This window comes from Guyanagaster necrorhizus (genome assembly GCF_019112545.1).
Source record: "Guyanagaster necrorhizus MCA 3950 unplaced genomic scaffold BT62scaffold_7, whole genome shotgun sequence".
In the NCBI taxonomy this organism is placed as follows: Eukaryota; Fungi; Basidiomycota; class Agaricomycetes; order Agaricales; family Physalacriaceae; genus Guyanagaster; species Guyanagaster necrorhizus.
The window spans coordinates 1,727,259-1,749,020 of record NW_025064886.1 but is presented as its reverse complement, the minus strand read 5'-3'; the positions used below and the strand labels follow the sequence as shown (position 1 = coordinate 1,749,020).

The following is a 21,762-nucleotide window of genomic DNA, read 5'->3' as shown; positions in this document are numbered from 1 at the left end:
ATTCTCAGTTACTAGCATATTCTAGTGTGTTATGCAGAATTTGCAAATTATAGGACTAGACATGTAGCCTGCATATCAATGAGAGCACATAGAGGAACATGCTATAGTTGACTCCAGAATCCATTCATCCACCAAGCAAGCCCCCAAGACAACCCTAGCATCGCTAGATCCAGCACCCAGAATGGTACAGGGATCCCCAGTGACCCTACAACCAACCATGCCATCCATCTTCGACCTGCCCATCCGTTCCCTCCTCAAGGAAGGGGACAGCAGGGATGAGGGCGATGAGGAGAGTGACGAGGACAGTGAGGGACCTTATTCATTTCGACAGAATCTCAGAAGGGTGGGAGAAGACACCAATGAAGAAGCATTGAAAGAAGAAGTGGAAAGGGCAAGAAGCAGAGAGTACCAAGAACTGTACGAGCAGGGAAGAAACTTTTTATGGCAAGATGCATGCTGGCAAGCGATGTCTCTAGGACTGGAATATCGGTATGCAGAAGATACTGAAAAAAGAAGAATTCTACAGTATGCCGCGACAGAATACATATGGAAAGAGTATGGCCAATGGCATCCAGAAGACCCGCTCATGCTGATACCTCCGTATCAACCCAGCAACAAGCCGAACCTACTAGCACCAATGCCATGAACCCCCCCCATCCAGCCGAGAAGAGCAATATACATTGCTCCCTCGATCTGAAGCTGAACCAGTACCGACCCCTCGGTCTGAAGCATGGCCTCACAGCTTAACCAAATCCGAACTCGGCAGACATGGCAACCCAAAGAAATCCAAAACCCTTGGACTGGCAAGGGGAGTCAGCTACTTAGAGGGCAACCACCCCCGGATCAAGCCGGGCCGAGTGGAAAAGGAAAGGAGCCAACTCAAGACGACCCCAAGGCCATATGCCTCGGCTTCACCATATGAGACAGGGTGATTGTATGAGCTGACGAACCCAAGGGAAGCCTGGTCGCTGATGACCACTCCCTACATTCCTTCCTGGGACCACCGGCAGAATGGAACCAACCACCATTCGACGGGTGGCCCAACCCAATGGGTATGCTACCACATAATGCCAATATCTTTCAGTGCCATCCCAATCTCCTTCGCAAGCCTCGCCCCTTCAAGGGGGTCTCTGACGATATCGACTGGTTCCTGGTAGATTGCGAACAGTATTTTGAGGTCTACGTCAGATATATCAGAACTGACATAAACAAAGTCGCATTTGCCACCTCCTATCTAGAAGACAAAGCCAAAACATGGTGGATCCTTATCTCCTCTAACTTCTGATCCACCACTAGGGAACATTACTGATATCCCTCATGGCCAGTCTTCAAACGTATGCTAAATGACAAATTTATCGATCCCGTGGTCCAGGAGGTGCATAAACAGAAGATCAAGGAGTATAAGATGGGGGATAAAGTGGCCATGGATTACTTTGACGAGCTAGAGTGACTCACCAAGCTTGCAGGAATCTGGGAAGATATCATGAACGATGGAAGGATGGTAGAGGCCCTCAAATGAGGGGTCCCCTCCTCATACCTTATAATGATCTCGGCGATGGGCGTCAAGTTGCTTATGCCCAACAGTTATGATGAGTGGAAGGAAAGGATCATTGAAATGTACAAGGAGTGACAAAGGCAGAAAGTGGAAGCATTGACACTGCAAGAATACCCCAAAAAGTCGACCCTGCCAACCCCGAACAAGACAGGGCAAACTGCCAGGAAATCATCGGGACCCTCAATGACCCCTACCTACAGGAGCCAAAAAACTGGCACAGGAACTATGTATACCGAGACAGAAAAGCTGATGGACATAGACCACATGAAGAAGGAAGGCAAGTGTTTCAATTGCAGACAGAAGGGACACATGGCCAAGGATTGCCTGAAGAAGAAGAGGACCCATAAAGACATATGGGCACAGATAGCGGAGCTACAAAAGGAAGATGAGGAACTTGGGAAGGAAACAAAGGTTGAAGAGGTAAAAGACGAGGCCAACCAGTGAGCAACTCCACTGAGTTGGCCAAAGGACTTCCTGGTGTGCATATCCCAGCTGTTGAATGGACTTACAATACTTCTGTAGTTATGCCTATGCTATTAAATATGCATTCGAATACACTACGGACAATTAACGCACACCCCAATGAGCTGCAAGAAAAAACTCAAATGCCTATGGGCCGAACAGGGGCAGAGGGCCCCTCAAGTTGGCTCAAGCTATTCGAAACAGAATGGATCTGGAGAGCCATCAAAGAAGCAGTCGATATAAGCACAGTGAAAGCTGTACTGCGAGAATGGGTACACCGGACAAGAGCAGAAGAAGTCATAGACCAAATAGCAGGAGAGCTAAAAGCTGCCGAGCGAAGTCAAGCCCTTGAGTGGCTAGATGAACTCAGGGGATCCCAGAAATTCATTCAATGCGCCAAGACCCCTAGCAGGGACTTGACGACTAAAGCCCAAATTGAAACCCTAACCAACAAAGCAATACACTCAGTAACCACCCTGATCAACAGCAGATGCACTGGCAGTTCGATCAACTGAACCTTTGTCCACCAAAACAAACTTCCTACCCGATCCACCACCACCCCAATACCCATATACAACGCTGATAGAACAAAGAACCAAGCAGGTTCTATCACGGAGTTTGTGGAACTCTGTTTAACTATTGGGGATCATTCCGAGTGGATCGACCTGGCCATTATGGATCTCAGAACCAAAGAATTGTTTCTGGACCATGATTGGCTTATTTGCCACAATCTGCTTATCAACTGAAAAACCGGCTGACTTACCTTTGCACGGTGTCGATGCCGAAAAATCCCATTTGAATTGCCCAACGAAGACCTGGAGGACTGGTGGGACAAAGAGATGAAAGACGGTGAAACCATCTTAGCTGTCGACCTACAGAAAGAGATTCACATCCGTGCTATACACCATGCCAATAACCTAGCAGCGAAAGCCAATGAAGGGAGGGAGGAGAAGACGTTCGAGGAAATAGTACTAGAATGGGCAAGGGACTACAAAGATCTCTTCGAAAAGGAGAGCTTCGACAAACTCCCCTCTCTGAAGCTTTGAGATCATGCCATTGAATTGATCCCTAATGCTAATGCCAATTTGGACTGTAAAACCTACCCCCTCGGCATTACAGAACAACAAGAGCTCAACAGGTTTCTTGAAGAAAACCTGTCCAGTGGGTGCATTCGGCCATCAAAATCCCCAATGGCATCACCATTCTTCTTCATAAAGAAAAAGGATGGTAAACTCTGACCCATTCAGGATTACCACAAATTAAATGAGATGACGATCAAAAACCAATACCCCCTACCCCTGATTTCAGAACTCACGGACAAGCTCTGCAGAGTGAAGTACTACACCAAGCTCGACGTCTGCTGGGGATATAATAATGTCCAAATCAAGGAAGGGGATGAATAGAAGGCGGCCTTCAGGACCAACTGAGGGCTGTTTGAACCAACCATCATGTTCTTCAGATTAACAAACTCCCCTGCCACCTTTCAATGGATGATGAATGATATATTCAAGGACCTCATCTCCACTGGGAAGGTTACCATCTATCTGGATGACATCCTCATCATGTCCAAAACAAGGGAAGAACACTGCAGTCTGGTTCAACAAGTACTCGCCCTCATGAGGAAACACAAGTTGTTCCTCAAGACGGAAAAGTGCAAGTTCAAAGTATTGGAAACAGAGTATCTCGAGGTGATCATTAGCAAAGGAAATATTAGGATGGATCCGATCAAGGTAGCAGGGGTGGTAGAATAGCCAACGCCAACCAAGAAGAAGGAATTACAATCCTTCCTCGGATTCACGAACTTCTACCGACAGTTCATTCGAGACTATAGCAAAATCATTCACCCAATGACTCAACTCACTAGCAATGCCCTCTGGAGATGGGGAAGCTCACAACAACTCGCATTTGAAGATCTAAAAAAGCGACTGGCTGAGGACGTAGTCCTTGTCATACCATTCCAGAATGAGAGGTTCCACATAGAGGCCGACTCGAGTGATGGAGCCATAGGCACCGTACTGTCATAAAAGCAAAGCAGGAAATGGCGCCTGATCGCCTTTCTCTCCAAGGTGTTAACCATGACAGAGAGGAATTATGAAATCTATGACAAGGAGCTATTGGCGATAATGCTCACATTGGAAGAGTGGCGGCATTATCTAATTGGCACTCCCAAGATTTTCGAGATCTGGACAGATCACCAGAATCTCAGATATTTCCGTCAACCTCAAAAATTAAACCGACAGCAAGCATGATAGGTCACTGAGCTAATCCAATACCAGTATACCCTTCACCACAAGGCCGGGGTAGTGAACAAAAAGGCCGACCTCCTATCCTGATGGGCAGACCACAACCAAGGGAAAGGAGATAATGATGGGGTCACTATGCTATGACCCAAACATTTTTGAGTAATGATTATACCTATGGAGGAGGAAATCCATGAGCGAATCAACAGCATGACCCGAGATGCCCACAAATGGGACCAAAGGATTGCCCCATCTCTCAACCATGAACAGGGAATAACAAAGGAGGAAGGACTGATCCATTATGATGGATGGATCTACATTCCACAAGACCATTCCCTACATAGGGAAATCATCGCCACATGTCACAACCATGCCACTGCAGGACACCCCAACATTGCCAAAACAAAAGAACTCATTCTATGAAATTATTAGTGGCCCAAATTGGGAAACGATATCATGATATACGTCAAGGCCTGCGAAACATGCCAGTGGGGTAAAAGTTCCACACAAGTACGTGTGACCCTCTTGCATCTGAACGAGGTGCCATCAGTCTCATGGACCCACATCTTGGTTGATATGATCATTGGGTTACCTGACTGTAATGGTTATGATGCGATCCTCATCATAGTTGATCAATTTTCAAAAGCCATCATTCTGATCGCATGTTCCATAGAACTGACCTCAGAAGGCTGGGCCAAAATCTTATGCAACGAAGTATACACCAAATACAGGATGCCCCAAGTAGTGATCTCTGACCGGAGACCCCAATTCGTCTCCAAATTCCTTGACAACCTGTACAACCTACTCAACATCAAGCAAAATGCATCGACAGCCTATCACCCACAAACCGATGGACAGACAGAACGTGCCAACCAGAAGGTTGAAAAATATCTCAGACTATTCATCAACTATCAACAAGACGACTGGGTCGAATGGCTGGCTCTAGCCACCTTCCAACACAACAACCGAGTACATTTGGTGACAGGACAGACACTATTTTTCATCAATCATGGACGACACCCTTATATCTCCCAGACCACACACCACAGACCAACGACGCCCGCCTCCAAAGACTTCGCCACCACCATGGCAAAAATTCACACTGAAACCAAAAACGCTCTTGAAAAAGCCGCATCTGCGATGAAAAGACAGTATGACAAACATCATCGACCAGCTCACACATATAATGTCAATGACAAAGTTTGGTTGGACACAACCAACCTACACCTGCCGCAACCCAAGCAAAAACTCGCCGACAAACGGACAGGTCTATTTCCAATCATTGCAAAAATTGGGTTAAGCGCCTACAAACTACGGCTGCCAGCAGGATGGAAGGTTCATGATGTATTCAATGAGTCACTCCTATCCCCATATGTTGCTCCAGCATTTTCCAACCAGGAATGTCCACCATCTCCACCGCCTGACTTAATCAATGATGAAGAACACTATGAAATCGATCAAGTTTTAAATCACAAACTCTGAAAAATAAAAGCATGCAGTGGTGGAATGACAATGACGGTAGACTACCTCGTCAGCTGGAAAGGATATGGCCCTGAATCTAATCAATGGGTCAATAAAAGACAAATAGCGGCAGACAACATCATACATGAATATGAATTATCCCTAAATTAAGCCATCAGGACAATGGTCTTAAGGAGGGGGTAATGTTATGATTTTTCCCTTTTCTTTCATCTTTTGCTCCTATTTATACTTAGTCAGAAGGCACAAGACCGTGGAAGGGTATAGTCAGCACAACTAAAACCATCTATCAGTTGTCTCAACAATCGAGCCTAATGACACATAAGCACTCCTTTTATGTACGATAACGGTGCTTCAGGACAATGGGCACCATGGACACAGACAGACACAATTAGTAGTCATATTATTAGAAGCATCTGTACAGTACTTAAGACTGACAGCTCTCGCTGGTAAGACCCAGCTTCGAGCTAAAGTTTATATCCATACTATTCTACTCTCAAGCTGTTCTTTGGCCTTGTGACACACTGATCCAAAAGACACACATAAGTGGATTCAGGTGATCTCTTGAAGTGTGAAGGGACATCTGTCTATCACATGTCTCAGATCACATGACACTTAGGCTTAACACAAAGTGGACTGATTACTGTGCCAAGCATAGGATTATGCTAGAACTTACAGCTCCTCACTCCTCAGCACAAAATAAACTTGCTGAGCATGCAATTCAGACAATAATAGAAGACACAAGAGCATTACTTAGCAACTTGAGACTTGCAGACTATTATTAGGCTGAGGCAGCTGCAATATCAATTTTTTCTGGAACCTCACTCCCTCACATTATCACTCTGGCAAGATTTCTGCTGAGGTTTTCACTGGACACTGGCAGAACATGGACTTCTTCCATATCTTTAATTCAACATGCCAGACTTATAAGCCTATGTCTAGTGGTATTTTGATGGACAGTGGGAACAAACTTGACTCATAATCAAAGAAGTGTGTGTTTCTGAGATATACAGGATCAAACTATCATGTTCTCAACCAGTCAGAACACATGTTTGTATCTTATAATGTCATCTTTGATGAGAGTGTTGCTCACTACTTCATGGCTGTGAAGGAGACTGAGTTAGAGGCTACATTCATGCCCTCATCTACTCTGACATCAACTATGACTATGATGACTCATGCATCTGAACCTGTCATACCTGATATCTCTGATGAATCCACTCTATGCTGATTATCAGAGCTGACACACCCAAGCTCCAACTTAACAGAATCATTTATGTCAGCTTAGCATGAGACTAAGGCTTGCTTAAAGGGTGATGATTGGGCCACCAACAACAGACTACCATGTGCATTCATGGCATTATCAGAGGCTAAGCTGGATCTCTATGTCCCCAAGAACTATAGAGATGCATTAAAGGTGAATGAGATGAGATGGAGAGCTGCAATGGATATAGAGTTCAATATGCATCTCCAGAAATACATCTAGGATCTTGAGAATGCAACCAAAGACACTAATATTATGGACTGCAAGTGGGTATATGGAATGAAGTGGAATAGTGATGGTAACTGGCTCCATAACAAGGAAAGACTGATCAGCAAGAGATATATCCAACAATATGGTCTCAATTACAACAACACTTGGGCTGCAGTGACTCAACTCTAAATCTGTGCACATGTCTGCTGCTGTTGCTGCAAAGCTAGACTTACACTTAGGGCAAGCTGACTTTGTCTCTGCATATTTGAACAGCAAAACAAGAGATAATATCTATATATGCCAGCTATCAGGTTACATCATCAAAAGACAAGAAAACAAAGTCTGCAAGTTAGTACATACTATCTATGGAATGATACAGAGTGAGCATGACTGGTACAAGACCTTAGAGAAGATGTACACTGATCTAAGTTATAAAACCTCTCATGCAGACTCATGTGTGCAGACTATCAGTGAATCAGAGAAGAATTATACCATTACTGATATATATACAGATGATGTATGGAATGCATTGTTGAGCAAGGAGGAAGCAAGTCATCAGAAGGGTGAGCTTGAAGAGAAGTGGAACCTTATGGATGTGGGGGAGAACCACTACTTCCTGGGTATGAGAATTGACTAGAACCTCAAGGCCGGTATGATCTCATTCTCACAATGCTCTTACTGGAAGAATATATTCATTGACTTCAACTTCTCATACCTCACTCTATGCTTGATCCTGCTTCCAGTAAGTATTGTTCTTGACTGCTCACAATCACCTAGAACACAAGCAGAATAAGATGAGATGGAGGAACACTCATACCATCATCTTTTAGATCATGTTATGTGGGGACAGCTAGTAATGTGTTCAGACTTTTGTTACCCAGTCAGTGTGCTCACTCATTTTCAAGCAAACTCTGGAATAGCACACTGGAAGGCTCTCTTGCATGTCCTGGGATATAGCAAGGGCACAATAGACTATGGAATCATCTACTTGTGAGACAAATCCCTTGTCCTGGTTGAATATGTTGATGCTGATTATGGTGGATGTCAGAACATGATGTATTTGATGTCTGGCTATGTGTTTATGATGGCCAGAGGTCCTGCCTGCTAGAGCTTGAAGCATCAGGCAATGGTGACACTTTCAATGGTCAAGGCTGAATACATCTCTCTAACTCACACAGCACAGCAGATGATGTGGATGATGTCATGGATGAAGGAAGTCCAACTCCTGCAGCCTTGTCCAGCTCTACTTTATGGGGACAACCAAGATACAGTGGCTCTGACATCAAACATGAAGTCCCACCACAAGGTCAAACACATCAATATTCAGAAGCACTTTATTCATGAGCATGTTCAAGATGGTGACTTGAAAGTTGAGTTTATCTGAGGTGACTCAAACCCAGCAGATATGTTCACCAAGCCATTGGCTCATGATACACACAACTGATACTTGGAGGCTCTCAATATTGTTGCAATGGCATAGTTCAGACATGGGGGAGCATTAGAAGATATCCATATCTTATACCAATATGTTTTACTTTTGATTGTCACTCATTCTTTCTTACCTATTATATCAACCTCCTGTCCTTACAATTACTTATACACTTCACCTGTAGTTACCTGCATACCTCAGTCATTCTACCATCACTGTGTCCGACTGAGGTATGTATATACCATCACAATATCCATAACTATTACTTATGCTCATTCATAGTGAATACTTACATCCTCCCTCTATTATGAGTGCATGTCTCTCTTTCGCTATTCATTAGTTGTTCACCCAAGGGGCCCATTATAACGTGTCTCGGCTAAGATAGGGCGCGTTCTCGTCGATGAACTGGTAGCACCCCTTCCTGCATATACAGTACTTCGAACTTTACCAAGTAGAGTCTGTTCTATTACACAAATACTGGATTAGTCTTGAAACCGTAACATTACTGAATTCAAAAGAATCGTTGTCAACGAGAAGTATTACATCCCAAAATATTTCATTTATGGTGATCCATTTCTCCCATGGCTATCTCTTCATAGCGGCTATCGCAGCGTGATACCAGTAACACAGACTCAGAATCTCCGCTAGGATCTGCAATTTGATAGAGCCCATTTTGTCAGTACGCTACATATCCTGGAATGATATCCAGTTACCTCGATAATTATGGCTGCAATGCGGACAACCACTGGATTCATCTAAGCAACCGAATCAGACAGCTGGTCGTTATTCACACAAGACATTTCCGTACCGCTTTGACCTTTGCAGAAGGTACCAGCGATGAAATTGAATAGGGACCACGCTGCAGAAACCATGGCAAACGTAGCCACAAAAACACTAGATATGGCTGACGCTGTGGATTTTCGGCGGAACACTGGTCGAAGATACGACACGGAGGGAACCCGGACATCAAAAGGTCCGAATTGGAGTGCTTGTTGGTAGTAAAAGTTCAAGAAATCATTTGTGAAGTGTGCTTGCCGACTTGCATTGGCATATGAATTATTCACGACCCACGATGCAATACACCTCGAGATTCCTCCGAGCACAACAGCAGGCTGGCCGGTATCGTCACGGTCGAATGTCATGTTGGAAGGCTTGTAGAGAGGCACCGCCGATATGCTCTCACTGAACACATTTGGTGATGTGAATATCTGATTCGGGCGAATCACACCGAGATCGAGTCGAATGGTGTGATAGATGGCTTGGAATGCATTTTGGACCACAAGCTGAACGTTTGAAGGTACTTCGAGTACGTCGTTTGGTGGTAGGATATTAGCGCCCGGGCCGAACAGCCCTCCACCACCCGTAAAATCTACAGATTTCTATGTCAGTTCTTGGTACCCACTCCGATGTAGTGCCTAACCAAAAAAAGCTCCTTGTCCATAGTACGCGGTTGTCCAAGTTCCCTGGAACTTTGCCACATCGCCGTCACAAGGAGGGTGATCGATCAGGATTGACACTAGCCATGGCTGGCCTGCTACTACCGATTTAATATAAGATTCATAGTACAAACCATTGTCAGCACAATTGCAACAAGGATATACCGAGACATCGAGGCCGGTGACATTCTGATTGCTAGTAGGTCCTGAATCCCCATTGTCATTGACCAGCGTGACACTAGGAGCCATTAATTCAGGAGCATAAAGAACAGAAAGTGAATGAACTTTTCTGAATCCCACCCGCATTCCTAAGAGTATTGCATGAGTTGTGCATGATAGCGTGCAAAATTGTCGTATTTACCGCATCTGTGAGCAAACCATCTAGGTCGGGCACAGCATTCAAAATGTGGAATGTACGATCTTGCATCGATGCATGATTTAGACTTAGAGTCATCCTGTAGTACACAGGGAACCAACAATAGATAACTGCCTATAAGAAAATTTAATTTATTGGTCAGCCAAAATGTGAGTGTGATATAAACGTACAGACAACGAGGCCCGCTCCTCCTTTCGTAACGACAACGAAATATTCGACTAGGAAGGTCAGATAAATGACTATACTAATGCAATGGACTTACAACATCACACGATGATAAGGGATTATTATAATAAGGGAACGAACCCACAGGATAGGTTAACGAGCTATCCGTAAACGCGTCCGTAATCACATAGTTAAAGGCAGAGAGATTACTTTGGATCGTATCGCCGATTTTAAATGTCTGTGGTGTAAAATCCCCGGCTGTGTGTCTAAGGGATGCAGGAACGACGCTGCTGAAGGGAAGTGATGGGGAAGTATCATTTGGAGTGTATGTAAATTCCTGGACAACGTCGTATGCCGATAAAGGAACTAGAAAACGGCGTTCAGAGTCTGTAGTTTCTGGTAGAAACCCCGCTTACTATTGACGAAGACCAACAACATTGTCAATCCCACAAAAAAGATACACACGAGTGGTGTTGTACCTCTCCATGGATAAGCTAAGAAATTGGTTAGTACGCATTAAATGAGGAAGTACGCCTCACGTTTCTGAATATTATAGCCAAGTTGGAAGTTCTTGGCAGCCGAAGTTATTTGACTCCGCCACGACATCGTAGAGAACGAATAAAAGGCAGGTTTAGCACGTTCGGATAACAAATACTTATATATCATCACGTTTGGCTTGGCGTTATGCTGATGGTAATTACCGCCGTAATCCAGACTCGAACCAGCTCTCTCGTAACTCAATGATAACCATCAACCTTCAAAGGGAATAGTTGCAACCGAGTGGACTCGCACAGGTGCGTCGGCAGCCACAGAAGTGCTTGGGGAAGTAGAGACACCACGCTGATGACTGCCCACCAACACGATTAGCGTGGTGTTATGACGATGGTAATTATTGTTGTAATCTCGAACCAGTCCCCCAGCAACTTGATGGCTATCATCGGATTAGTCAACGTTCGACATCTCTGCTCCCTTAAAACAGGAACTGAACTCTCAAAATGTTTTTCTAGTTTGAAACACGCCGCTTACTGATTGATTCCACAAACATTTTGTGACCACCTTTTCCTTTCCTCGCCTTTTTATTCACTATCTCTCTTACGACAGTAACAATTCCTTTTACTTTCGCTACCGTACTCTGCTACATTCATACATGTTGATCTTCACTGTCTGTTCGACCATCTGAGTAGAAGGCGGGCTTTTAAAGCGACAGTTTCGATAAAAGTGGAGGTTAGGATTAAGGGACTGTTTTCTGGATAGCGAAAGGTATGAGTGAGTCGTCATGAATTGTAACAGAAATCTACTCATAATGTGACTACATCAGAGGGCCGTTGATTTCCCGCACAGTAAAAGGAGGTTCTCATTGCTCTGGAAGACTAAAAGGGTCCAGAAATTGCGAGGCGGCGTTTGATGAAGCAGCCTGAGTCACGTCTTCTAGTGGAACCTGTGCGGCACTTGCCGTCTTCTTCTCCTTTCTGGGCCGACCTGCATCCTCTGTACTAGCACAGGTCTCTTGGTCAGCACCCGCCGGACAATTTTCATCATCAGGACTTGCCAATGTGACACGTGCTCATAGACGCCTACGTGTGCGTCTCTCTTTTGCCCTTCATTAGTTGTTCACCCAAGGGTCCCATTATTACGTGTCTCGGCTAAGATAGAGCGCGTTCTCGTCAATGAACTAGTGTCACCCCTTCCTGCATACACAGTACTTCGAACTTTACTAAGTAGAGTCTGTTCTATTACACATCCTGAGACCGTAACATTACTGAATTCAAAAGAATCGTTGTCAACGAGAAGTATTACATCCCAACATAATTCATTTATGGTGATCCATTTCTCCCATGGCTATCTCCTCATGGCGGTTATCGCAGCCTGATACCAGTAACACAGATTCAGGATCTCCGCTGGGACCTGTAATTTGATAGAACCGATTTTGTCAAGACACTGTATATCATGCAATGATATCCAATTACCTCGACAATGGCTACAATGCGGACAACCGCCGGATTCATCTAAGCAACCGAATCAGGCAGTCGGTCGTTATTCACGCAAGACATTTCCGTACCACTTTGTCTCCCGCAGAAGGAACCAGCGATGAAATGGAATAGGGACCACGCCGCAGAGACCATGGCGAACGTAGCCACAAAAACACTAGATATGGCTGACGCTGTAGATTTTCGGCGGAACACTGGTCGAAGATATGATACAGAGGGTACCCTAACATCGAGAGGTCCAAATTGGGATGCATGTTGGTAGTAATAGCTGAAATCACTTGCGGAGCGTCTTACCCGACTTGCATTGGCACATGAATTATTCACGATGAACGATGTATACAGTGAGAGCACAGGAAAAGGGGGGGGAGTACTATTGGGCGTGATGAAAGACTGGAAGAGAGGCACCGCCAATATGCTCTCATTGAACATACTTGATGATGTGAATATCTGATTCGGGCGAATCACACCGAGATCGAGTCGAATGGTGTGATAGATGGCTTGGAATGCATTCTGGAGCACAAGTTGAACGTTTGAAGGTACTTCGAGTTCTTCATTTGGTGGTAGGATATTAGCGCCCGGGCTGGACGGCCCTTCACCATCTATAAAATCTACAAAGATTTCTATGTCAGTTCTTGGTACCCACCCCGATGCGGTGTCTAACCCAAAAAAGCGCCTTGTCCATAGTACACGGCTGCCCAGTCTGCCTTGAACTTTGCCACATCGCCGTCACAAAAAGGGTGGTCAAACATCATCGGCACTTGTGATTGTGTTTCAACGTTTGGTTCTCCGTACCAACCCTCGCCACCGCAAACGCAACAGGGAAATACTGAAATGTCGATGCCGGTGACAGTCTGATTGCTAGTAGGTCCTAAATTCCCATTGTCAGTAGTCAGCGTGACACTAGGAATCATTGGCTTAGGAGCATAAAGAACAAAAGGTAAACGAACTTTTCTGAATCCCACCCGTATTCCTAAGAGTATTGCATGAGCTGTGCATGATAGCGTGCAAAATTGTCACATTTACCGCATCTGTGAGCAAAGCATCTAGGTCGAGCATGGCACTCAGAAACTGGAATGTACGATCTTGCATCGATGCGTGATTTAGACTTAGAGTCATCCTGTAGTACACAGGTAACCAACAAGAGATAACTGCCTATAAGAAAATTTAATTTATTGGTCAGCCAAAATGTGATTGTAACATAAACGTACAGACAACGAGGCCCGCTCCTCCTTTCGTAACGACAACGAAATATTTGACTAGGAGGGTCAGATAAATGACTATACTAATGCAATGGACTTACAACATCACACGATGATAAGGGATTATTATAATAAGGGAACGAGCCAACAGGATCGTATGAGGCGCTATCCTTAAACGCCTCCGTAATCACATAGTTAAAGGCAGAGAGATTGCTTTGAATAGTATCGCCGACTTTGAATGTCTGTGGTGTAAAATCCCCGGCTGTGTGTCTAAGGGATGCAGGAACGACGCTGTTGAAGGGAAGTGATGGGGAAGTATCGTTTGGAGTGTATGTAAATTCCTGGACAACGTCGTATGCCGATAAAGGAACTAGAAAACGGCGTTCAGAGTCTGTAGTTACTGAAAGAAAGTCGGCTTACTGTTGATGAAGACCAGCAGTATTGTCAATCCTACAAAAAAGATACACGCGAATGGTGTTGTACCCCTCCATGGATAAGCTAAGAAATTGGTTAGTACGCATTAAATGAGGAAGTACGCCTCACGTTTCTGAATATTATAGCCAAGTTGGAAGTTCTTGGCAGCCGATGTTATGTGACTCCGCCACGACATCGTAGAGAACGGGTAAAAGGCAGGTTTAGCACGTTCGGATAACAAATACTTATCCTGATGACTACTCACCATCATGATTGGCGTGCTGTTATGCTGATGGTGATTACTGCTGTAATTCAGACTCAAACCAGCCCTTTCGTAACTCAATGCTACTTCAAAGGGAATAGTTGCAATCTAGCGTAACTGCACTGTTGAAGCCTCAACAGCTCTGCTCGCCTGAAACAGCAACTGAATTCTCGAAATGATCGTCTAGATTAAAAGTTTTGGAAGATCTGCTAATGAAAGCGTACACTTGACTGTGAGATATCAATTTAAAACAGACCCAGAGACAACATATAACAATAACAACCCTACGAGAAGGAATGAAAGTCTACATCGTCACGAATCGGAGCAATGCTTGTACATCCTCACATAGTCCCTGCAGACACAGCTTCGGTAAGCGAGATCACAAAACACAGCCGCAAAAGAGGACATACACAGCCATACCCCTATCATCCGGATTCTCAGGCCACGTTGGGTACCACAGCTCCTTCGCACTCGCAAAATCTCGCATAGCGGCTGGTCACAACACCGTCAGTAAGGGAGGTCATATTATTGAACCGAATGCGGTACTCACTCGCAGCACCATTCAACCAAGGCTTATTGCCCTGTCCATCCGGGAACCAACCCCCAGTCGACCCGACCGCAACGTTCATAATCAGATAAAATTCCTGATCAAATGGCGCCGACAAGTATGTCCCGTTGGCCCATGGATTCTCCAGCGGCACTTGCTGCCCGTTAGACGTTATCGCACTCGGGAAATCACCCAGTTGCCAGAAAGATTCTTTGAACTTGAACGACAACAGCGTGTGCGCGCGTGTGTCGACATAGATCCGGATAAACTCGTCTGTCCACTCGAGCACGTACGTGTGCATCTTAGCGCTGAATGATTGCCGGCGAAACGTCCACCAAGAGAAGGTTTTATCCACGGCATTCAATGCGGCAGTGGGACCCCAATTCAGGGAGCCCTGGACGTAGTTTGATCCGCGATTGGTATACCGAATTCCGTTCCCTCGTGACTCGACCATATCTACAAGGTAGCCAGTGAGCTCTGATTTTCTTTGCAATACAGACGAAAGCTGGACTAACCGATCTCACCGCTCTGCGGCCATTCACCATAAACGCTGTCCTTCGGGAGCAACCAGATCGCAGGCCACATCCAGTCTCCAGTGGGCATTTTGGCGCGGACTTCGATTCGGCCGTATCTGATACTTCCTCCACGTGCTCCTCGGGCACTGAGGAGTGTGCTGACACGGGCGCTCTGGACTGGGTTGATAACGGTGCCCGCTGAAGAGTTGGAGGTGGCGCTGCAAGCATGGTAATAACCTGAATAATCGAAAGTCTGTATAGCTCCGGTTAGCTTAGAAAAAAAATCGAAACGAAGGCGGAACTCACTCTAGAGCCTGCAGTTGTTCCGTTGCCTGTGATGAGGTACCCATCATTAGGTTGTGTCACATTAAACGTGCAGTCCGTGAGGTTGTAGACGTATCCGTTGAATACATTGTCCTCGCCAATGACGTCCTCGGTGAGGGTCGGTACAAGGTACAGAATTCCATCCTTGATGTAGGAGTTGTTTGACGAAGAGGTCGTCATTTCGAACTGCCCATTCCTATGGAGGATGAGAGACCGAAAACGATCATAAAGAACGATCGTACCCAGATCCACTGGCATCGACCTCTCTCATAAAGTATCCGTTGGATCCAAAAACATCGTCTTCGGTTCCGTTGAAGTCTTCCTCCATCACGAGGCACAAATCCTGATGGTCAAGCATTACGTTCTTGTACGTGAAATAGCATTGTATCACTCCTGTTGTGGATTCGCATCGGAAGTGGTGCGCTTATGCGGGAAGGAGAGGACCTTGGAAGTCTTGTTCTACCACGCCAGCTATATATAGTGAGTCGGAACAGACATCCAACTATATGCGCGCTATATTTCATGGCAGACGCGTATATGCATGGTAGAACAAGAGTTAACTGCAAGGCTGGTGCGTGGTAGAACGATATCTCAAAAGGCAGGTTCTAGAACGCCATGTGAAGCTGGGAGAAAGGATTGCTTCTCATTCGTTCAGAACTGGCCAGATAGCGTTCTTGACCTAAAAGCGTCCCAGCCCTGCAGTGCGCCAAGGCCTGTTCCTCGCCGAAGCGATGCACCAGCCACCGCAGCCATAATGTCAGTTTAATTCTAAGAAGTTAATGGATGTACTTACCAAGAGCTACTCCGACAAGAATCATTACATATACGAGCCAGTAGGAAACCCTGGCGCGAAAATTGGGATTTTGCACCCATGGCTTGGGTACTTGGAGTTCACGGAGCGTAGCAGGATCGGTAGAATTCGACAGTGAGATTGGTAGCAAGTTTGAGCGCATCCGGGGCTGCACCGGACGTCTCTGTATCAAGGAGGGTTGGACATCACTCTGGCTATCCTCGAAGGGATTCACCACAATGGATGGTGCTACAGAGGACGAGGAGGCCATGGGGTGGTAGAGAGATGGGAGGGCTACTTGTTTAGAAGTGCCTCACGGCCTCATTACCCCTCATCAATGATCTTTAGATATAGAACAGAAAGTTCACTTGAAGGCGATCAAGAACTTTCATGTGGACATAATGGAAAATGTGCCTCGCGGTTCGGTGATATTAAGGCGGTAATTTATGTGCAGAAGGAACTCGACAGCACTTTCTGCACTATCGCCGGACACAGTAAATGTTTCCCAGCGCCGAGATAGCATGTTTGTATTATGTTTCGGCAGTCGAGAAGGCCCAGGGGGGGGAGAAGTGTATTGAAACCGTAGACAACGACGGTGGTATACGGTTTGCGATCCGTCAACGTCGCTGTTGACGAGACCGTAGAGACCCTGATCTGGTCCTGCTGAGAAATTCTGCACGTTTCAATCCATTATTGTTGACATGGTGGGAGCAGAGAGGTCAGGCCAGTGGTTGGTGTCGAGAGTGTCCTGCAGACAGGTACATGGTATGGTGGTCGAAAGTCAAGTTGCCGGCGGCGACATTTCTGCCTCTTACCGCCACCTTGACATGACACTGCAGAGCTTACTCGACGGGCTCGACGCCTTTACCGACTTTTTTTTTGGCAAACATTCGTTGACATCGGAGAACCGCAAGTAACTTAGGATCATGAATGGGGCTCGGCACGTATCAGGGTCAGGAGAGGATGAGTGCGTCCCTTGCAAAGCAATTTGTGCAGATGCTGACAATTGCTCTCCTGGGCTTATTAGGGACTATCTAAGCCTCCAAGCAGGGAGAAGCCGGCAAATCCATGCGTCGACGAACACAAATGAAGATCGCCCTGGGTTATCCTTGGACATTCTCTGGGCACCAATGACTGGCTATATCGTATCATGTACGCATTGCTGGACGCTCGCTCGTCGACTGTGTCTTCCGATTTTGGTTTTGGTCTCCCTATTCAAGGCCCCGACGAGACCGTGAGTGAGGCACCGTGCGGCCAAGCCTTATTACCGTGTATTGAATGTTTTGTATGCTCGATATCATCCTGACGTTACAGTTGATGGATAGATCTGTATGGTGATTGGCCGCCTTGACCCATTCACATGTTCCTGATTCGAAGAGCAATTAGTTTTCAATTATAAGCACACCGCTTGGCACCTCGTGAGAGTCGCGAGACTAGTTCCCCGTTAACGAACATGTCCACCACGGCCAGTCTTCAAACCAGTATACCCAGCTCTGGCATCACCATACTCAATAGTGATTACGACGCGTTCGACGCTCTTTTGCATAATATCTGTAAGACGCTTCAATCTCCAAATGGATCTGAGAGCTAACCATTCCGCAGATGAAAATACACTTCCGAATAATTGGTTTCTCCCTCCATCTGAATCTCAGTTGACTGGTGTCTGTCTTAGAGCAAATTCTTCATCCGCCTCGCACGATTCCTTTGGCGGTACTCCCACAAGCAGCTTCCGTGTTTTTCCCTACGAGAACCCTGCTCTCATACCCTTCGAAGAAAATGTGCGCAGATTGAATCCGGCCGTGGCCGTGAAAATCAAGAGTCCAAGCGTTCACGTCGTGATATCATATACGTCAGTTCCTATTTCGAACGCCTCTCACAAGACCCTAATCTTCCTAATCATAGGCATCCTAACGACACTTCGATCCAAATTGATCACAGTACCCGTATCCAAATTCTCGAAAGTATGGACATGCTCCCTACAGCCGAGAAGGATCAATGTGGAGCATTCATTGTAAGCCATTCTAATTCGACGCGTGCTTGTTCAGTATCTTAACGGGCCTTTAGCGTAGCGATGACTGTGTAATCCTCTGGGCCTATGCTGTAGACTCCATTATCCCTTTGTGCCACGAATTCGAAGAGAAGCTCATCAAATATGTCTGGAGAACAAGGGGCGCACCGAAAAGGGAGACTAATACTCCTTCTCCTCTCGATCCATACCAGTCCATGTCATCTTCAGTTAATCTTCGACCAATTACATCATCCGTAGTGGAAGCGTCCGAGAAGGAAACGTCCACTCAACCGCCGCCGCCGCGGAAGAAGAGTCATTGGTGGTCCTGGAAGCTCTCATCGTCCCCTCCTGCTAATGAAAGCGGTGACATCGAGAAAGCGGGTGGCAGACGCCGCCAGCGCCAACGAAAGAACGTTCTTCTTGGTCCATTTTACGCAGGTTGCGGCGCTGCCATGGCTCTGTGTATGTATTTTACATCTCCGTGTAACCAAACGCTGACCTTCGTAAAGACTTCGTGGGTGCTGGTATCTCCATTCTCTTGGAAGAATATGCTCTAGATGGTGTCACCACTCGGTTCGCTCTTGTTGTCACATTGCCTGTCATCTTCTGTGTATCTTTGGTTAGTGCTTCCCTGCATCTACCTTCATGTCTTTCACTAACGTGATTGACACAGTTCTTCTGCCTTCAGCTTATCGGAAACATCAGTCTTATAATCGGTCCCGTAGCCCAATATCACGAAAACTCCGCCTTCTACTCTGCTGTTCGTCCTGAGCCTAATCCAGAGATTGATAACAATCTGCCACATATTACGATTCAATTACCGGTTTATAAAGAAAGCTTGGAATTGACGATGTGAGCTATCATCTTCGTTCCATCATCAAATTGAGTAATGAAGAATTTTGTGACAGCGCCCCTTCGGTATTCTCCATAAAGAAGGCGATGCAAACGTACGCGAGACAGGGTGGCACCTCCGCGATCTTCATCTGCGACGACGGTCTCCAGCTCATTCCTGAAAAGGACCGTCAAGAACGAATCGACTTCTATGCGAACCACAATATCGGATGGGTTGCGAGACCTCCTCACAGCTCCAAAGAAGGCGGGTTCAAGAGGGCTGGAAAGTTTAAGAAAGCAAGCAAGTGAGTGAACCAGATCTCGTTTGTAAAGTGACATTACTGATTGCGATGCGCGTCCTTTTATTTAGCATGAATTACGGCCTTGCGCTTTCGATCAAGTTGGAAAAGCACCTAGCCGATCTTATCGCTCAAGGAGAGGACCAGTATGACCAGTCGTGGATGCCACTTGAAGACCGGGCGATGCATATGGCTATCGAGGAGATGTACGAGGAGAGTGGCAGGAAGTGGAAACCTTGGGCAAGCAATGGGCAGAGTTTAAGGGTCGGCGAGATTATTTTGATTATCGACGCGGATACTATCGTCCCAGAAGATTGCTTTAGAGATGCGGCTCGTGAAATGGGGGAGAGTGAAGACGTTGCCATCATCCAGCACGAATCAGGTATGACATGGATGAGCTCATTCATATAAGTTTGATGCTGATGCTGCCAAAACGTAGATGTTATGCAAGTGGCGCATCACTATTTCGAAAACGGGATCACGCACTTCACGAGACGGATCAACAAGTGCATCTCTTACGGGTGCGCTAATGGCGAGGTGGCCCCGTTCGTGGGACATAACGCATTCTTGCGGTGGTCGGCGGTTCAAGATGCTTCGTTTGTTGACGAAGCAGATGGGAAGCGCAAGCAATGGTCGGAAGCAAATGTGTCGGAGGACTTCGATCTGGCGTTAAGGCTATTGCTTCGGGGGTATACACTGCGTTGGGCCACGTATTCTAATGGAGGGTTCAAAGAAGGTGTTAGTTTGACAGTCGTGGACGAGTTGGCTCGTTGGTAAGTCGTTTCGCCGTTTTGGGAGTCCAGGTTACTCATGTCGGTCTTGTAGGCAGAAATATGCATATGGTGAGCTGATTATGGGACCTCGGAACGAAGACTCGATGCTGATGGCATCTCTGTAGGATGCGATGAGATTATATTCAATCCTATAGTGCGATGGTGGCGGCAAGGTCCTATCAGCGCTCAGCTGAGAGGGTTCATGTGCTCTAAGGCCCCGATACATTACAAAATTGGAATGTCTTCCTACATGTTTTCATACTGTAAGTTATCCGCAATCACTCGGTTTCGCATGGGTTCCTGACCACCTTTAGATGGGATTGCAGCAGCCACGGTCGGGTCCGTCATGAACTACCTGCTCCTGGGCCTGGCACCGGAACTGGACAAGTTCTATTTGCACAGCTTCGAGATTCTTCTCGCCTGTGTGGTCGTGTTTCCTGCCCTGGGCAACGTGGGTTTCACGCTTTTGGAGTACCGGTTGGGTCACCGCCGGCTGTTCGCTGCCTTGATCGAGAACTTGCGATGGATTCCCTTCTTGTGAGTAAAGAAAAAAAAAGAGGAATGTCGTAATGAAAAAGACTGCGACTGATTGGTTCTACAAAGCTTATTCTTTTTCGGCGGCTTGAGCATTCACCTTTCGACCGCTCTCCTCGCACATATGTTCTCGTATGACATGTACGTGTGGTCCGATTTTCCTCCTCATGGGGGGCCAACTAAACGGCTCGTTAGGACATGGGGCTCTACCGGTAAAGAGGTGGAGAAATCGACGTTCTGGATTGAAGGTACCGTTGTTCCTATGATTTTCCGGCGCCTTTGCCGGTGTTAACCCCTCCCCATATATTAGTCCCTCGTATCTTGAAAGGCTTCTGGCTGTCCTTTGTCATCTGCTTCGCCCTCATCATAATGATGATCGTGTTCGCGAGCAATGCCGTTCCTTACGAATGGCAGATCTGGGGCTACCAGTTTGCGCTGATCATCCCACTGTCGCTTGTCGTGGGCTGTCATATTCTGTTACCGGTGTGTTTTCTATTCCTCCCTTTAATGTGCCTTCCTCCCTCGCTTATCATCACGGTTGCAGATTGTATTAAACCCGTGGTTGATGAAGTTTTCGTACTAGACGAAACGCGAACGCTAGTTTAGGTGGGGCGTTATTTTAAGGACGTTTAGTGCTAGGAACAGTATTATCTGCGGACATT

At 46.2% G+C, this 21,762-nt stretch overlaps 5 protein-coding genes across 5 annotated transcripts; 1 reads left to right on the top strand and 4 right to left on the bottom strand.

The window, feature by feature from the left end:
• Window positions 1-9,224: 9,224 nt before the first annotated feature.
• BT62DRAFT_1003637 (uncharacterized protein) lies at window positions 9,225-11,222 on the bottom strand (the record flags this gene model as incomplete). Its single annotated transcript, XM_043176966.1, has 10 exons — window positions 9,225-9,290; window positions 9,353-9,384; window positions 9,448-10,008; window positions 10,060-10,313; window positions 10,361-10,383; window positions 10,437-10,565; window positions 10,622-10,669; window positions 10,714-10,982; window positions 11,033-11,110; window positions 11,156-11,222. 10 exons carry the CDS (start codon window positions 11,220-11,222, stop codon window positions 9,225-9,227), a joined length of 1,527 nt encoding a protein of 508 aa, XP_043042417.1.
• A 950-nt stretch (window positions 11,223-12,172) lies between these two features.
• Window positions 12,173-13,146, bottom strand: BT62DRAFT_734307 (uncharacterized protein). The gene is made up of 3 exons (XM_043182070.1): window positions 12,676-13,146; window positions 12,584-12,622; window positions 12,173-12,521 (listed from the first exon to the last, which is right to left on the bottom strand). Exons 1-3 carry the CDS (start codon window positions 13,031-13,033, stop codon window positions 12,427-12,429), a joined length of 492 nt encoding a protein of 163 aa, XP_043042416.1. The 5' UTR covers window positions 13,034-13,146; the 3' UTR covers window positions 12,173-12,426.
• A 19-nt stretch (window positions 13,147-13,165) lies between these two features.
• On the bottom strand, window positions 13,166-14,430 carry BT62DRAFT_929989 (uncharacterized protein). The gene is made up of 7 exons (XM_043185840.1): window positions 14,347-14,430; window positions 14,224-14,301; window positions 13,905-14,173; window positions 13,813-13,860; window positions 13,628-13,756; window positions 13,552-13,574; window positions 13,166-13,472 (listed from the first exon to the last, which is right to left on the bottom strand). The coding sequence occupies exons 1-7, from the start codon at window positions 14,411-14,413 to the stop codon at window positions 13,463-13,465; spliced, it is 624 nt and encodes a 207-aa protein (XP_043042415.1). The 5' UTR covers window positions 14,414-14,430; the 3' UTR covers window positions 13,166-13,462.
• Window positions 14,431-14,791: 361 nt separating this feature from the next.
• Window positions 14,792-16,818, bottom strand: BT62DRAFT_889176 (glycoside hydrolase family 16 protein; the record flags this gene model as incomplete). The annotated part of the gene is made up of 7 exons (XM_043182983.1): window positions 14,792-14,831; window positions 14,890-14,971; window positions 15,030-15,482; window positions 15,542-15,794; window positions 15,848-16,061; window positions 16,108-16,258; window positions 16,659-16,818. The coding sequence occupies 7 exons, from the start codon at window positions 16,816-16,818 to the stop codon at window positions 14,792-14,794; spliced, it is 1,353 nt and encodes a 450-aa protein (XP_043042414.1).
• A 1,290-nt stretch (window positions 16,819-18,108) lies between these two features.
• BT62DRAFT_888994 (uncharacterized protein) lies at window positions 18,109-21,683 on the top strand (the record flags this gene model as incomplete). Its single annotated transcript, XM_043182978.1, has 16 exons — window positions 18,109-18,208; window positions 18,258-18,504; window positions 18,558-18,666; window positions 18,720-19,125; window positions 19,173-19,282; window positions 19,337-19,515; window positions 19,572-19,799; window positions 19,865-20,175; window positions 20,233-20,566; window positions 20,619-20,635; window positions 20,692-20,829; window positions 20,881-21,103; window positions 21,170-21,241; window positions 21,296-21,348; window positions 21,411-21,583; window positions 21,645-21,683. 16 exons carry the CDS (start codon window positions 18,109-18,111, stop codon window positions 21,681-21,683), a joined length of 2,739 nt encoding a protein of 912 aa, XP_043042413.1.
• Window positions 21,684-21,762: the final 79 nt, after the last annotated feature.

Coding starts and splice junctions, on each gene's coding strand:
- BT62DRAFT_929989 (XM_043185840.1), bottom strand. CDS start 14,413: ATGTCGTGGCGGAGTCACATAACATCGGCTGCCAAGAACTTCCAACTT. Junction 14,302..14,346: donor TGGCTATAATATTCAGAAAC/GTGAGGCGTACT, acceptor CCAATTTCTTAG/CTTATCCATGGAGGGGTACA. Junction 13,757..13,812: donor AGGAGCGGGCCTCGTTGTCT/GTACGTTTATGT, acceptor ATTTTCTTATAG/GCAGTTATCTCTTGTTGGTT.
- BT62DRAFT_734307 (XM_043182070.1), bottom strand. CDS start 13,033: ATGTTCAATGAGAGCATATTGGCGGTGCCTCTCTTCCAGTCTTTCATC. Junction 12,623..12,675: donor CTTCTGCGGGAGACAAAGTG/GTACGGAAATGT, acceptor TCGGTTGCTTAG/ATGAATCCGGCGGTTGTCCG. Junction 12,522..12,583: donor GCATTGTAGCCATTGTCGAG/GTAATTGGATAT, acceptor ATCAAATTACAG/GTCCCAGCGGAGATCCTGAA.